The 17,317-nt window shown below is 44.6% G+C and overlaps 1 protein-coding gene across 3 annotated transcripts in view; it reads right to left on the bottom strand.

Annotated features, from left to right (window-relative positions):
* The window catches only part of KIF16B (kinesin family member 16B), a 372,668-nt gene that overhangs the window by 309,694 nt on the left and 45,657 nt on the right, over positions 1–17,317 (bottom strand). For all 3 annotated transcript variants that reach the window (XM_056567898.1, XM_056567896.1, XM_056567899.1), the window contains exons 8-11: positions 15,606–15,774; positions 15,196–15,327; positions 13,712–13,887; positions 3,166–3,231 (exon numbers count right to left, since the gene is read on the bottom strand). In XM_056567898.1, the coding sequence (XP_056423873.1) occupies positions 3,166–3,231; positions 13,712–13,887; positions 15,196–15,327; positions 15,606–15,774 (543 nt within the window). The remainder of the gene's footprint in view (positions 1–3,165; positions 3,232–13,711; positions 13,888–15,195; positions 15,328–15,605; positions 15,775–17,317) is intronic.

Raw genomic sequence — 17,317 nt, forward strand, 5'->3', positions numbered from 1 at the left:
TAGACTAGTGTTTCCCAACCAGGGTGCCTCCAGCTGTTGCAAAACTGCAACTTCTAGCATGCCCGGACAGCGAAAGGCTGTCCGGGCATGCTGGGAGTTGTAGTTTTGCAACAGCTGGAGGCACCCTGGTAGCTCTAGTCTAGACCAGTGTTTCCCAACCAAGGTGCGTCCAGCTGTTGCTAAACTAAAACTCCCAGCATGCCCGGACAGCCAAAGACTGTCCGGGCATGCTGGGAGTTGTAGTTTTGCAACAGCTGGAGGCACCCTAGTAGCTCTAGTCTAGACCAGTGTTTCCCAACCAGGGTGCCTCCAGCTGTTGCAAAACTACAACTTCCAGCATGCCCGGACAGCCAAAGGCTATCCGGGCATGCTGGGAGTTGTGGTTTTGCAACAGCTGGAGGCACCCTGGTTGAGAAACACTGGTTTAGACCATGGAGCAATGGATGAAGGTAAGATAAATTACAGTTGATTTTACATCATATGTATGGCGAGGTGCATGCGTGTGCCACTTACATGGGGAGAAGACGACACCAGGATACACTATAGGAAGATGGCAAGTCCGTAGAATCAAGCCAACAGTATTCCCTAAATGGCAGTGTCCTCACACACACACACATTGCAAACATTGTTGAGGCAAGCTGTGTTGCACTGTGTTCCAATGCCTTTCTATCATAGCTAAAATTATTTATTTTTTTAAGCAATTTGTGCTGCAGTAGCTATGGGACTCGGACAGGCTAGCTTTTACTTTCAATGTGCATCCATGACCTTGTTACCGACGTCTCAGATGTCACGCCTTTGATCACTTTTGGTAGATATCAATAACTCACAAGACCTGCCATTTTGGAGACGATTTGACCTGGTCTTCTAGCCCTTGCCAAATTCACTCAGATCTTTTTTTTCCTCTCAAGGATTGACTGATCACTTGACACCAAATATATACCAGAAAATTGCAAGTACCGTAGTTGTCTAAAGCACACTTTCCTCTAGAATAAAGGGAAAATTCCAACAAAAAATTTGTATTAAAAAGGGGTACTCCGGTGGAAAAAAAAAATTCAAATCAACTGGTGCTAGAAAGTTGAAATTTGTAAATTACTTCTATTAAAAAATCTTAATTCTTCCAGTACTTATTAGCTGCTGAATACTACAGAGGAAATTTATTTTCTTTTAATAACACAGTGCTCTCTGCTGACATCTCTGTCCATTTTAGGAACTGTTCAGAGCAGCATATGTTTTCTATGGGGATTTTCTCCTACTCTGGACAGTTTTTAAAATGGACAGAGATGTCAGCAGAGAGCACTGTGGTCATGATGTCAGCAGAGAGCTCTGTGTTCAAAAAAGAAAATAATTTCTTCTGTAGTATTCAGCAGCTAATAAGTACTGGAAGGATTAAGATTTTTTTTAATAGAAGTAATTTCCAAATCTGTTTAACTTTCTGGCACCAGTTGATTTAAAAAAATTATATAATATATATATATATATATATATATATATATATTCCACCGGAGTACCCCTTTAACTGTAAGACTCTCAAGTTGTTCGAGTTAAATTTTGGATGATGTTGTCAAGAGTCAAAGAAAGCTGGTTACCAACAGCTAAAGAACTGAATGAATATTCAATTGAATATTGAGCATTTCTTGAGCAACAACAAGGGAAGAAAAAAAAAATGACACATAATAAGTTGACAAATCAAACATTAATACTTCTTTGTGATTTTTCTAACTTTTGGGAAATGCTCTTTCACAGTTTGTCAGTCTATGAAAAGGTTCAGGCTCCAAGTTTAAGACCTATTCAACAGCACAGGGGCGTAAAATAAATAGAATTTTGACAGACCCCATTAAAGTACAAATGTTTGGAAACACTTATCTGATAAAAATAGGACTTGAACTGTGGGTTCACTGGGCCTGAAATATTGCGGTAAATGTAATGGTGGGCTGTAAAGGGCAAAAAGCTTTGACATGCATTCATTTTGTCAAGTGCTGAAATAAGTACGTAGTCATATTCTTATATGTTCCAGATAAGTAAGCACCCTGTATAATGCACATTTCAATATCCACATGTTGTAAGAGGACAGTCAGCATGTGACCAATCTAAATGTACGCTATACATTGCTGAGCCTTGAAATAAAAAAAATATTTAAAAAAATGTGCTTATAGGCTAATATGCAATATTACAATTTTTATCAACAGGATAAAAGCCCAAAGTGAAGACCTGTGAGCTGTGCTACGAAATGCTGATTTTTTACCGTTCGATATACCGTATTTTTCGCCGTATAAGACGCATTTTTTCTTCCCCAAAACTGGGGGGGGGGAAAGTTGGTGCGTCTTATACGGTCAATACACACCTATGGCGGCAGTCCCTGCGACCATCAACGGCCAGGACCCGCAGCTAATACAGGACATCACCGATCGCGGTGATGCCCTGTATTAACCCTTCAGACGCGGCGATCAAAGCTGACCGCCGCGTCTGAAGGGAAAGGGACACTAAACCAGCTGAACCGGGAGGGACCTTACCTGCCTCCTCGGTGTCTGCTCCGTGCCGGGATCCCCTGCATGGCCGGCACTCCCCTTCGTCGTCATCATGTCGTCGCGCACGCGAGGAGACAGTCGCGCAGAGCGAGGAGACCGGGCAGCAGAGATGTTCCGGAGCGACGGGGACACCCTGGGGAATCGGCAACAGCGATGGAGGGCGACATCCAGGGCAGCGGTGACGGGTCCGGAGCGGCGGGGACACGTGAGCATTACCTCCTACACCAGTGATCTTCAACCTGCGGACCTCCAGATGTTGCAAAACTACAATTCCTGGCATGCCCAGACAGCCAACGGCTGTCTGGGCATGCCAGGAGTTGTAGTTTTGCAACATCTGGAGATCCGCTGGTTGAAGATCACTGTGACTTATACTTTACATTGTATTCTAGATTTTCCTCATTTAAAATTGGGTGCGTCTTATATGCCGGAGCGTCCTATAGGGCGAAAAATACGGTATGTCGTGCATGAGATACGGTCATCCTTTGATGCATTTACTGAAACTCATGTTGAATACAACCTTACAAGACTCTTGAAGTCCAAGAGCCACAATTTACACCTGAGTTCAAAAGGTTTCTCAAATAAATAATGAATTAAAATCTGTACAGGTAAAAGCTGAGCCGCAGATTGTAAAAACACTTACACGGGCTTCATTCTGTTGAAGTTTTTCTTCCATGCTTAAAGCAGTCGGCGAATCTAAAAGTGCAATCTAAAAAGAAAACAAAAAAGAAAATAAAAATCAATAAACCAAGAATATTAGTGAGTCCACATAGAGAAAGGGGTGAAGAGCTGAAAAAGTAGGCCCCTTTTTATGTAAAATATTTATATATATATATATATATATATATATATATATATATATATATATATATATATAATCCCTAATGAAAAGAACTTCATCCATTTATACTAAGAGAAAATTATGTAAAAATCTAATCCAGAATTCAATCATCGTAGCTAAAGGTCTCATTACGCGGCAGCTATGTCCTTCAGTAGGATTACTGACAGCTTGCTGTTCGGAAGAAAACCTCTTTCCCCACGGCCACAACTTATCTTCAATGTGTTCTGTTTAGATAAAATCCTCCATTATTTGTATATTTGTTAGAAATTGTTCCTAATAACCACAATGAATATCCAAAGTTCTATCCGTTTCCCTGGCAGGAACCTATTTGATCAACTTTCTCTTTGCTACAAGCTTATTACTTTATTAATGCAGTTTGCTTACAAGACAATGTGGTTTTGTGGTGGCCTAGGTCAGAGGTTACAAAAATGTAGTGAATTCTTGTTAAAGGGGTATTCCAGGCAAAAACTTTTTTTATATATATCAACTGGCTCCGGAAAGTTAAACAGATTTGTAAATTACTTCTATTAAAAAAAAATCTTAATCCTTCCAATAGTTATTAGCTTCTGAAGTTTTCTGTCTAACTGCTCAATGATGATGTCACGTCCCGGGAGCTGTGCATGATGGGAGAATATCCCCATAGGAACTGCACAGCTCCCGGGACGTGAGTCATCAGAGAGCAGTTAGACAGAAAACAACAAGTCAACTTCAGAAGCTAATAACTATTGGAAGGATTAAGATTTTTTAATCAAAGTAATTTACAAATGTGTTTAACTTTCCGGAGCCAGTTGATATATATATAAAAAAAAAAGTTTTGGCCTGGAATACCCCTTTAAGAAGGGTTATTCCAGATTAATACATCTTATCCCCTATCCAAAGGACAGGGCATGAGATGTTTGATGGCAGGAGTCCCGCTACTGGGACCCCTGCGATCTCGGTGCAGCCCCCCGGCATTGTGTGCTGGGCGCTGCCTCTGAGACGTGACGTCACGACCACAGCCACTTGTGACGTATTGCCACGCCTCTCCATTCATGTCTATGGGAGGGGGCGTGATGACAGTCACGCCCCCTCCCATAGACATGAATGGAGGGGTGTGGCGTCACGAGCGGGCGTGGCGTGACGTCTCCCTCTCGGCCTGGATAGGGGATAAGATGTATAAAGCCGGAATACCCCTTTTAATGGTACAGATATCAGGGGAGGAGGAAAAGTGGAACACTTACCCACAGTAACCAATCAAATCCCTTCTTACATTTTCAGAGACCTTTTAAAAATTAAAGAAGGAATCTGGTTGGTTGCTATGGGCAACTGAACAATAGATGAGGTCCGGCACAATAGAAGCAGGTAAAATCCAGTGCTTTATTCAATATGCAGAATAACAAGTAGTACAGGAGACAGTCGCCTACGCGTTTCGGGCTGTTGAGCCCTTAGTCATGGCATGACAAAGGTGCTTGCCACCAAATCGTTAATAACCACCAAATTTGTAAAAAAAAAAGTCAGGTTGTAACAGAACATGGTAGCTACAGAAAATCACCTCTACTCTTAGTCAAAAAGTGTTGAAAAAAAAGATGACAGCTACCTGAAGAAGGGAGGGCAGGGGTAAGAGAGGTCAGTACAAAGAAAGAGGCAAAATTCAATTTTAACTGCAAAAATAGGAACAGTTTAAGAGAATCTACTTTTGTATATTTTTTGATATGAGCTGTAGAGGCAGTCAGATAGGAAAAAGGGAGTCCATATCAAATATACCTTTGTTAGTGTTGATGGGTTTGCCATACTTTATAAAATGATTATTTTCTCCACAGGTTCAGGTGTTAAAGAGGCAGGGATGAGCTACTTAGGTGTTGCTGCATTGCTTGGCTACTGGCCCCCCCATTCTCCTTTCTCTGCCCTTGATTACTGATTTACAGGGCTAATAGTTTGCCTTTAAAGGAAAGCTGTCACCCATTCACCCACACTATAACCCAATACACAGGGTTATAGTGCGGGTGAACAGGAGACCGATGCAGGGTCTCGGACTGCTACATCTACCTGCAGTCCGGAGCCCCGATCCTCCAAAGGTCCCCCTCTTTCAGAGGTGACTTGTGCTCTGGAGGCGGGCCGGCCGGCTGGATTTAAATATTTATAAACATAAAGCGCTTAGGAACATTTAAATCCCGCCGGCGGGCCCACCTCCAGAGCGCAAGTCAGCGCTGAAAGAGGGGTACCTTCGGAAGACCGGGGTTCCGGACTGTAGGTAGGTATAGCAGTCCGAGACCCCGCATCGGTCTCCTGTTCACCAGCACTCTAAACCGGTGTATCCGGTTATAGTGCGGGTGAACGGGTGACCGTTTTCCTTTAAAGTGTAACCGTCAGATCCAACAAAACAAACATTTTTTTTTTTTTTTTTTTTAATATATCACTCAGTACCTAATCCTGATCATGTACATCTAATTTGTATGTGTCTAGCACCTTTATTTTTTTATTACACTTTTCATTTAGCTCACTAAAAGAGGGGGCGTGGCCTCACTGTGCAGGTCTCCGCCCCCTCCCTTAGTATGCTGTCTGCTCACATCTCCTTTAGCAAAACTACAACTCCCAGCTTGTCCTCACTGACAGTAGCCGGACACAAGCTGACAGTGGGAGGATTTTTCCTCCAGCTCTGAGCCCTACGCTCACAGCTGTCAATCAAGGAAATGTGTCCATGACATAGATGATGACGTATGCACACAGCAGGACTAGTATGTGTCCAAGCAGGCAGGGGAGGCAGTTTTTTGACTGGCTTTTTCAGTATGAAATACTGAAAATTTTCTAATGCAAGCAATTGCAAAACCTATTGGTTTTGTATGCTTCATAACATAACAAAAGTTTTTGTATCTGACAGTGCCCATTTAAGTCTCACCCTGACTCTCTAGTACACTGGGACCACCCACCTGACGCTTCATAGGTAGCACACTTTATATTTTAGTTATTTTCCTCTGACACATTTCAGGCAGTGACATCTTTAGAAACCCATTATCAATGTGTACACTGCTTAGGTGGCAACAGAGGGTGAAAACGTAACGACAAGTTCCCTTTACCAAGACGTTTCTATCTCTGTAAAGAAAAAATGTCTCAGAGCCTGTCGGTCTCACATCTCCTATTTCCATAAATTGTGTCTGACATTATTATGGCCTGCTGTTCCAGACGGCTATATACACAGTTATGAAATCTGTAACCCTAGAATAAATCTCAAGATCTTCTACAACACTGGTTAACACCTCTTAAACCTACATGGACTAAAATGCTTTATATTATTAAGTATTTCATGATATATTCATATTTATCTCTTTTGGATTTAGTAGCTTACAAAACGCCAAGCACGACTGATACACGATAGGAATAACTTTTGTCTCACTTCCACTGTCAGCAGATACAAACACATACATTTATTTTACTCCCGTTCCTCCAACTAACATGAATTATGTTATTTGAATATTTCATTAATTTACGTTTGTTTTCACACTTTGGCTGATAAAACATTGAAGCTGTGAATGCGCTAGATATCCTGTACTGATTATTATTTTATTATTATGTTTCCCTGGCATTTTTCAAACCGGGTGCCATAAAAACCTCCTAGATATGTAACAAATCAACAACAATTATTAAGTTAGATTAAAAAGACTAACTCTGCTTAAAGAGTGAAATATTAGGTATTTTCCAGGGTACAAGATACTACAGAATGGGGAATCTGATCTATAGGGGTTAACAATTTTTTAAGTATTAAAAGTTGAGTAACGTCAGGAATTTGTATTAGTACACAGTGCTTTCGACTACATTTTGCTAGCCACAAAGCAGCAGCAAGTAAAGCTGGCCATACACATTAGATGGCTGGTGACTAACATTTCTTCAGTCAATAGGTATCTCTTGCGATACCTCCATAAACATGCACATCAAGCTTGAACGAGCATGCATGGGTTTTCAGTGGAAAGAGGAGGGTAAGCTGCTGCCAGACATTTCTAGCAGTGTCTTATCTCCACTGAGAACAAAAGGATTGTGCAAGATAAAAATTAAGATATTCAGAAAATTCCAGATATAAATATACCACAATATATTTGCATTATTCTACAGAATAGTTCCCTAGTAAAGCTCGTCATACACTTGTAGACTGCTGCCCGATACCAGTGCCGATAAAGGCAATTTGCCCTTTCTAAAAGGAGCCTTTATGTGGCTCAACTATAGTGGGTGAAGGGTCACATGAACAATTGCTGAATCTTTCGTGTGGCCCTTCACTTACTTTACTGTTGTCTGCACAAGGGAGATGTGGTACAACTGATGAGGATTTTAAGGGCTGTACAACAGATGCGATCACCAAACATGAGCTTACTTGTCATTCGGTTGATCGCTAGATCTTGTACATAGGGCAACAATAAGCAAATTTCATAACCAGTCCATGTAAATGGCCCATTCGTTTTCAATATATAGCATTCTGTGACTGGGCTTGTGACATTCAGTATCATTTGTTTTATGAACTTTATACTGCATGTGTAAGACCCAGTGAAACCCAGTGATCACCATAATAAGACAACGGTCTAAGGCAATGTTGCCCAACCAGGGTGCCTCCAGCTGTTGCAAAACTACAACTCCCAGCATGCCCGGACAGCCTTTTGCAGCCTCAGACAGCCTTCAGCCAGCATGCTGGAATTTGTAGTTTCTCGGTCGGAAACCATTGGGGGACATAGAACTGTGGTATATGCTCTTGCCACTAGGAGGCGCTGACAATAGGCATACAAAAAAAGTTGGCCCCTCCTGGCAGAATATACCCCGTCTACTGACCCTGAGCTAATCAGTTTTAGCTTAGTGTCCTAGGAGGCAAGACACAGGTCTGGTGTTCCCCACACCTGGTCTTTTTTTTTTGTTTTACAGTTAGGGCCTGTTTTAGGTTAATTTATCCCCATTTATTATCTGTTTTCAGGTGGGGGTTCAGGAGCATGGCACTACCTTTTCCCCCATATGCGGCTAAAGGGCATGGGACATAAAATACAAATGCATTGTTAACCCCTTCCCGCCAAAGGCCAGCACCTTGGGTCCAGGTCCCCCAATTTTCCCTGCTCGTCCTGCTCTGTAGCAGCATGACATGATGCAGGTATCCATAAGACTGGCTGAAGACATCTTCAGGTCAGTATGGCGGGTACAGGGTAAGTATAACCCCAACCCCCCCTCCCCCTACCACCACTATCCTATGGAGCCCTTTATCTCTGGGGTCTCCTTGAAAGAGGACGGGACTTCTCTCAGGCCGGTGACTTTTTCTGCTCAGCAGTTTTGGCAACCGCTCGCTGCACGGCCTTTGCCTCGGCTAACATGGTTGCCATTCGCCGCTCCATGTGGCTGAAGGCGTGGGATGCTGATGCTGCTTCAAAGAAGTCATTGACTGAGTTACCCTTCTCTGGTTCCCGGCTCTTTGGGAAATGGCTGGATGAAATTATTTCCGAAGCTACGGGAGCTAAGAGTTTTCTGCTACCGCAGAACAAGCCTCATCGCTCCAACCCCCATCGGAAGGAGACTTCCTTTCGGCCATTTGCATTGGGTCGCACTCCCAAACAGGCGCACCCCCAGTCTCTGAAAGCCCTCTCTTTCAACACACATCCTTCATGGAAGTCGGACAACCGATCTGGCAGTTTCTCTGCCAAATCCGGTACCCGTAAGCCTTACTCTTCCTGGAGGTGGCGTCCCCACCCGCATCTTCTCGGGTGGGAGGTTGCCTGTCTCTTCCAGGACATTTGGCTGCCCCAGGTCCAGGACTCTTGGGTGCAAGACGTCATTTCAGGGGGTTATCGGATAGAATTTTCTTCCATACCCAAAAACCATTTCTTCCAATCCCGCCCTCAGCGTTCCACTTCTTTGGCAGCGGCTTTTCAGATCGCTTTACATTCACTCCTCTCTCAGGGAGTGATAGTGCCAGTTCTGCCAGAAGAATGTTTTTCAGGTTTCTACTCGAACCTCTTGGAAGTTCCCAAGAAGGAGGGCTCTATTCGCCCCATTCTGGACCTCATGTTACTCAATCGCCATTTGCGTCTCTGCCATTTTCGGATGGAGTCTCTCCAATCCGTGGTGGCCTCCATGGACCAGGGTGAGTTTCTTTTGTCCGTGGACATCCAGGATGCCCATCTCCACATCCCTATTTTCCCTGCCCATCAGCGATTTCTTCAATTTGCTGTTTCAGTGGGCCACTTTCAGTTTGTGGCACTCCCTATTGGGTTAACTACGGCTCCCAGGGTCTTCACAAGGTCATGGCGGCAGTAATTGACATTCTTCGGAGCCGGGGGATCTCAGTTCTCCCCTACCTGGACAACCTTTTAATCAAGGCTCCATCCTGGTCCCAAAATCTGGAGAGTCTTCAGATTACGCTTCATACCCTGTCCTCTTTCGGCTGGGTGATCAACTGGGAGAAGTCGCATCTGTCCCCTTCTCAGTCTCTGATATTTTTGGGTCTCCTTTTCGACACAGCAGTAGCCCGTGTCAGTCTTTCCTTAGACAAACTGCGCTCTCTGCAGCTGGGTGTCCGTCGCCTATGACGCCACTCCCTGTTTCCAATTAGTTTCCGCATGGAGGTCTTGGGCCAGATGATGGCTGCCATGGAAGCAGTCCCCTTTGCCCAGTTTCACTGTTTCCCCCTTCAACTGGCCATACTGGCCAGGTGGGACAAGTCTCCGTTTTCCCTGGATCGCCAGATCCTTTTGACTCCGGCTCTTCGGCGGTCCTTTCTTTGGTGGCTCCATTCTCCCCTTCTTCTGGGGAGGTCTTTCCTCCCTCTTCATTGGCAGATCGTCACTACTGATGCAAGTCTCCTGGGCTGGGGAGGTGTGTTTCGAGACCTGACGGTCCAGGGTCGCTGGTCCCTTCAGGAAAGCCGCCTTCCCATCAATCTTCTGGAGCTCCGGCCATCTTTCTTTGTCTCCTCCACTGGGAGAATCTCCTTCAGGATCGGCCGGTCCGTGTTCAGTCGGACAATGAAACGGCGGTCGCATACATCAATCGCCAATGCGGCATGCAAAGTAGTTCGACAATGGAGGAGGTCTCCAGAATTCTTCTCCGGGCCGAGGCTCGAGTTCCCGCTCTCTCTGCGATCCACATTCCAGGTGTGGAAAATTGGGAAGCGGACTTTCTCAGCCGCTCTTCGGCGGATCCGGGGGAGTGGTCTCTCCATCCGGAGGGGTTTACACAGACCTGCAATCTCTGGGGGCCCCAGGATGTGGACCACAACAGGAGGGTTCCCCTTGGCGGTGGACGCTCTGGTCATTCCGTAGTCGTCCTTTTGTCTCCCTTACCGCTTTCTGCCCCTTCCTCTCCTGCTCAGGGTTCTGAGGAAACTCAAGGTGGAGGACGTTCCTGCTATTCTGGTGGCTCTAGATTGGGACAGACGTGCTTGGTACGCCGATGTAATTCGGCTGGTAGACGACTTACCGCTGAGTCTTCCGCTTCGCCCCGAATCTACTTTCTCAAGGCCCTCTTTGCCACCCCAATTTACTGTTGCTGCATTTGACGGCATGGCGGTTGAAACCGTGGTATTAAGGGCGCAGGGTTTTTCCTCCGAGATATTTCGCACCATGCTTCGGGCATGGAAGCCTTCATCTGCCAGGATTCATCACCGCACCTGAAAAGCTTATTTTTGGTGGTGCAGGGCGCAGTCTTTTTCCCCCGGTAGTGTTTTCTTTTCCGCGCCTTCTTGCTTTTCTCCGATCAGGGTTGGATCAGCCATCAGGGTTGACCCTCAGCTCCCTTAAAAAGGTCAGGTTTCTAATTCCCATGTCCGCACCTTTCTGCAGGGAGTGGCTCACAAAGCTCCACTTTTCAGATCCCCCACTCCTCCCTGGGACTTCAACCTGGTACTTGGAGCTTTGAGGGAGGTTCCGTTAGAACCTCTTCGGGATGCCTCTCTACGCTACCTTTTGCCTTTCTCATTGCTATCACTTCTATTCCGAGGGTCTCTGAGTTGGCGTATCTTTCCTGTTGTTCCCCTCTTTTGGTCCTTCATCAGGACAAGGTGTTTTTTTTTCATCCACCTCCTTCTGTTTTGCCCAAAGTGGTTTCCTCTTTTCATGTGAATTAAAAGATTGTTCTTACTTCCTTTTGTCCTTCCCCTTCCAATGTCAAGGAGCGTTCCCTGAACACACCCTGGAGGTGGTTCGGGCGGTCCAGACCTATCTTTCGGTCACCTCCTCTTTTCAACAGGGTGGCTTTTTTTGTGATTCCTGAGGGTAGTCGCAAAGGTCTTCCGGCTTCCAAGGCGACCATTTGTCGGTGGATTCACTCTGCCATTTCGGAATCGTACCGCCGCAAGGGCAAGGTTCCCCCTTTTCGGGTGACCGCGCATTCCACGCGTTCCGTTGGGGCTTCTTGGGCTCTCCGCAATAGGGCTTTGGCCCTGCAAGTCTGTAAGGCGGCCATCTGGTTGTCCTTGCAAACTTTCTCCAAATTCTATCAGGTGCACACTTTCGCGTCGGCTGACGCCAGTTTGGGCCACAAAGTGTTGCAGGCAGCAGTGGCTTCGTCCTCTGCCTGATTTATTGTTGAGTGCTTTTCTCCCCATCCCGGGGACTGCTTTGGTACATCCCACGGTTCTGTGTCCTGTAATGGTTGCCGACCGAGAAAAGTAGATTTTTTATGCTTGCCGTTAAGTCTCTCTCTCGGAGGATCCATTGGGGGACACTGCTCTTAACCATGGTTTGTGTACAGCTTTTCATTGGTTTTGTCTGAGGGGTGGCTCGGTTTCCTTTTTTTGTCCAGTTCCCTCGGACTCCTGCTGGTTTATTTTTCTGTTAGTTGCCTCCTTCCTACTTTGGGACTAAACTGATTAGCTCAGGGTCAGTAGGCGGGGTATATGCTGCCTGGAGGGGCCGACTTTTTTTTGTATGCCTAGTGTCAGCGCCTCCTAGTGGCAAGAGCATATACCACGGTTCTGTGTCCCCCAATGGATCCTCTGAGAAAGAGATTTTACGGTAAGCATATAAAATCTACTTTTTGCAACAGCTGGAGGCACCCCGGTTGGGAAACACTGGTCTAAAGCCTTCTTCCCACATGTCAGTGAAGGCAGGTGAAAGGTCTCTATGCAATCACCAACAGCTGTGTGATGTTACCAGGATTTAATATAGAAGGGTGTTATGCTAACTAAGCTATCAAAAGCCTTTTCCACATCCAAACTCAGGAGAAGTTGATTTATTTAAAGGGTTTGCCCATAATTAAACACAGAGCTGCTTTCTTCATAAAACAGTACCATACCAGACCTCAGGTTGGGTGTGGTTCTGCAGCTCAGTTCCACTGAAGTGAATGGGGCCAAGTTGTAATACCACACACAACCTGAGGACAGGTGTGATTCCGTGCCAAAAAAAAAACAAAAAAAAAACGGGCATAACCTGTCCACCAGAAGTTTACTGAAAAGTTTGAGGTCAGAATTTAGCAACGAAATGGGGTGATAACTGGCGCAATCTGAGGGGTCTTTACCCGGCTTTGGGACAACAGTAACATAGGAGTCTGGGCATGCTGGAAGTCTCTTCCATTTACTAGACAGCCAAAGGCTGTAGTTTTGCAACAGTTGTAGGCATACTGGTTAGGGAAAGCTGGTGCAGACTGATTATGTCTCCCATACACTCTACATACATAGAAGAGGGGATCCTGCTCTAGTATCTCTCTCTAGCACACCCGCAGAAGCATCAGCAGCATGAAGGACATTATATAACAGTATGGGGCATCGTTGTGAATCCAGCACTGGGGAAAGATATACCACTTACTAGATTGTCTCTCCCTCCTCCCCCTTCCCTTCCTTAAAGGCTTCTATAGACAGCATGTAACTTTATACTTTAGTTAGTTGATCAGTCTTGAGATGGACTATTTTGCAGAGTAAATGATGAGTTTAGAAGTGACAGAAGAGCAGAAAAGTAGAATGTAAAAAAAAGTTAAGGGCATTTTGTGCAGATAAGGCATACTACAAAGTTTCTTCTCTTCACTTCTACTATTGATTTATGCAAAGTTTGTTAAATGTGTTGTGCCTATTTAAAAATGATCCAGTTTGTAGCTCAGTATAGATGGGCTTTATTGTGCCCTTCTGTAAGCCTGGTCACATACGTCTGAATGCATCTAATAAGCCGGGCTTCAGGCAAGACGTCTCAGAAGCCCATTAATTTGGACTTGAGCTGAAGAGGGATAACAGCGGCAGGCACAAAATGCTACAGTAAGTGGTCTTATTAGAGTCTTGTCACTTACTCATATCTGGAGGTGGTGGATGTTTACTCTTATCCAAATAAATTTAATGAAAGAGATAATGATCATATTAAGACCTTGAAATAGATGCCATTAGTCAAAGAAAGTTAATTATAAGTTGAGAATTAAAAGCACTAACCTGATTCCCCTGAGCTAGCAATGCTTTCAGGCGAGCGATTTCAGCTCGAAGCTCACGAATTAGCTTGACATTAGCATCCTCATTAATGGTGGGCTTGTTGATAATGTTTTTGGCTCTATTTGCATAGCGAAGTGTACTTAAAGTTTCTCCATAATTGATATCAGCGGGCGAAATGGCTGTGAAGAAAAGAATTCAAAGACAATTTATTCAGCACCTTAAGCTCCAATGAACAAGAAGGCGTCTTGTAATTTGAAAGTCAAATAGGTTTGTGCTATTACTTGGACGTGTACTCTGCTCGCTTCTTTAGATTTCTTATGCTCTACTTTAAGACTCGGCAAATGTCTGCTTTGAAGACGACTGTTGCCACTCGGCTTCATAGTGTGGCGGTGGGATTGCATGATAAGTATTAGATTTTACTCTATTTATAGATGGGAAACAAGTTTATCAGCAAAAAAACTGATTGCGTCCTGATGGAAGTGATTGAGGGGAAGATGGAGCGAAATCGTCACGACTGATTACATCTTAAAGCCACGTTCAGTAATAAAAGGAAGGATACTGGAGGGAACACACTCGCTTTCATGAGTTGCTGGCATCAACCTAGGCCTTGTGACACTACTACACTACAGACGAGGTGAACGCTGCGTTTCGATAAAGAAAACTAAAAATCAGTCAAATGACTGAAAGTGCTGTTACACGTAAGGCTGTTTAAAATTCTTCTAGAACATGCAAAAGGCGATAGGAAATTTGATGAATGATGCCTCACTTTGTGGAATTCACAGTAGTGAAAATGCTTTGGATTTGTGCAAGTAACACATAATGTTTGGGCTGTACATCATCAGAACAGGTCAGGATACCAGCTAAAAATGCTGCCAACCTATACTGTGGTGGGCCTCTGGACTGTAAAGGGGTAGTCCGCCGTAAAACATCTTATCCCCCTATCCAAAGGATAAGGGATAAGATGTCTGATCACAGGGGTTCTGACGCTGGGGACCCCCACGATCTCCGGGTCAGCAGCGGTGGCATCCAGAACACGGAAGCTTGGAGCTTCCGTGTTCATGGCATTACGCCACACCCCTCCATTCTTGTCTATGGGAGGGGGCTGGTGGCTACTGTGTAGCCGTCATGCCTCCTCCCATAGACATGAATGGAATGGGCGTGGCAGCTGTAATTGCCAGTCATCCGGCACAAGTTTGTGCCGTGCACCGGATTACTGGGGTGCCACAGCGGAGATCGCGGGGGTCCCTAGCAACAGGTCAGAGATCCTTTGGATAGGGGATAAGATGTTTTCTGGTGGAGTACCCCTTTAATAGACCAAATGTAATCTCCTAGTTACTACATTTGGTTGGTTTGTATACATTCTTAGGAAACAAGTGCTGGAGATAAAACCTTCTCTGAGCACATTTTATAGTCCATGTATAATCAATCCCTGTTATTTACAGCTAACCGTATCAGCGCATTAATAAGAGCGGCCTCGCAATGCTTACTGGCAATCATTATGGTTTTCGAGTTTCCTCCCAGGCTATCTTTTAACAGCCAAGTCAGGACAGAATCCCGGTAAGGCACGAACACTTGCTTTTTCTTCGCAAGATGGTTGGTTGCGTCCTGAGATAAATCAGCTGAGAACAAAAGAACAGAAAAGAGAATGAATGCAAAACAGGAAGAAAAAAAAATAAAATAAAGACCATTTTCTATACTCTCCTCAGAATCTAAAGGATCCCTCTGGGATATTTTCCACACTGTTACAGCCATAAAACACAGAACAAGTTTCTAAACTTTTAAATGGTTCAAGGTAATGTTTAATATATGGCACCGGTGAAAAATATTGAATGTGACGACGGAGGAGCAATTATGAGAGACAATGTAAAAATTAAGGAATCATAATATAGTGGCATACCTAAGGCAGAAATGACATTTCCCAGAGTGACGAGAGACTTGTTAATGTTTCCTCCTTCCTTGAGTCGCACACCAGTAGCCCCAGTGGCATCTGCCCTCTCACTTCCAGCCAAATCCACTAAGTGAATCTTGCTGACTGTTTCACAGGGCATTTCAGCATCAAATTTGGCCTGGAATCGAAGGACAAAGCCAAATCAATAACTGGGATCATCTTTCAAAGTTCAGCCCTAAGAAAATAGCTATTAAATGTAGATTTATAGAAGGCGATGGAAACCTAATTGTCTAATTTATTACCTAGAATTACACAGTCAAGTGCATTCCAAAGTATTGTAAAGTAAACCCATTTATCTATGTCAGCTTCAGGAGAAGTGAAGATTATAGGATTAAAGGGGTACTTCACTACCCCAGCATCCGGAACATTTAATGCAAGTCTATGGGAGGGGGCCATAGTGAAAAATTTTCCTACGTGGGACTTCTCCTTTAATACAGTCACATTACAACTGGCCTATTTTTTTTCCCCATCAATATAACTGAAGAAAAAGTAACCAACAAACTAGTGTTTCCTAACCAGAGTGCATCCAGCTGTTGCAAAAAAGCATGCTGGGAGTTGTAGTTTTGCAACAGCTGGAGGCACACTGGTTGGGAAACACTGGTATAAGAGACGGAACCAACGTAAAATTTAATAAAAAAAATTAAATACTTTACTCACCCCAAAATCCATAATCACCACCACTCCACATCTGCAGCGATGACACCACTTACGTTGTACATGTCACACTGTAGCCGATCAGCAATTTCTGCTTGCATGTAAAGCACATGACTGCTGGGGCCAGCGATTGGCTACAGCAATACATGAAGAACGTATGTGACATGATGGTGGTGATGCTGAAACATTGGGGGATTCAGAGGTTAATAAAGGGTCCCCCCCCTATTTTAAGATGATTTTAGCACAAACTTGTAAACTGAAATAAAAATCCCAGATAACCCCTGTAATGGGACTTAGTTCTGTGCCTGGCCATTCAAGATTAAAACTCCGGACTCCCCTTGAACAGAAACGTATTCCCTATCCCATTGATAGGGGTTTTATTTCCCCCAGAATACCCCTTTGGGGCACATTTAGACGGGCAGATCCACAACGTATTTTATGCTATGGATCCGCCGCCGAAGGACCCCTACAGAGTGCCTTTAGATGTACCTGCTCTGAGCAGCATTACGCTGCTAAGAGCAGATACACTGCTGTGATGTGAGAGTCTATGCGCATGCGCGGTGTACACTCACACATCGCGGCCGCTCTCCCTGCTCCCTGAGCTAGGCTGAGAGCAGCCATGATGTGAGAGTATACTGCACATGCGCACGGCGACTCTCACAGTGCAGTGTCTCCTCTTAGCAGCGTAATGCCGCTCCAAGCAGACACATCTAAAGGCACCCTGTAGCGGTCCTTTGGCGGCAGATCCGAGGCATAAAATATGCTGGAGATCCGCTCGTCTGAACGTACCCTTAAAGTAGTAATGTTTTGTTTTCGCCCATATAATGCACACAATTTCCCACCAGTATTCCTGCAATATAAACTGTTTCATCCCAGGTCAGCTGCATCCATTTGTTTACCTTACCGCAAGTTGGGTCACGTGACCACCAGTCTGACAACCAGGAACAGGAAGAAATCTGTCCTGTGTTTAGTTAATGTCCTTGTGAACTAGAGGATGATATCACCTA

Source organism: Hyla sarda, chromosome 3 (genome assembly GCF_029499605.1).
Source record: "Hyla sarda isolate aHylSar1 chromosome 3, aHylSar1.hap1, whole genome shotgun sequence".
Taxonomy (NCBI): Eukaryota; Metazoa; Chordata; class Amphibia; order Anura; family Hylidae; genus Hyla; species Hyla sarda.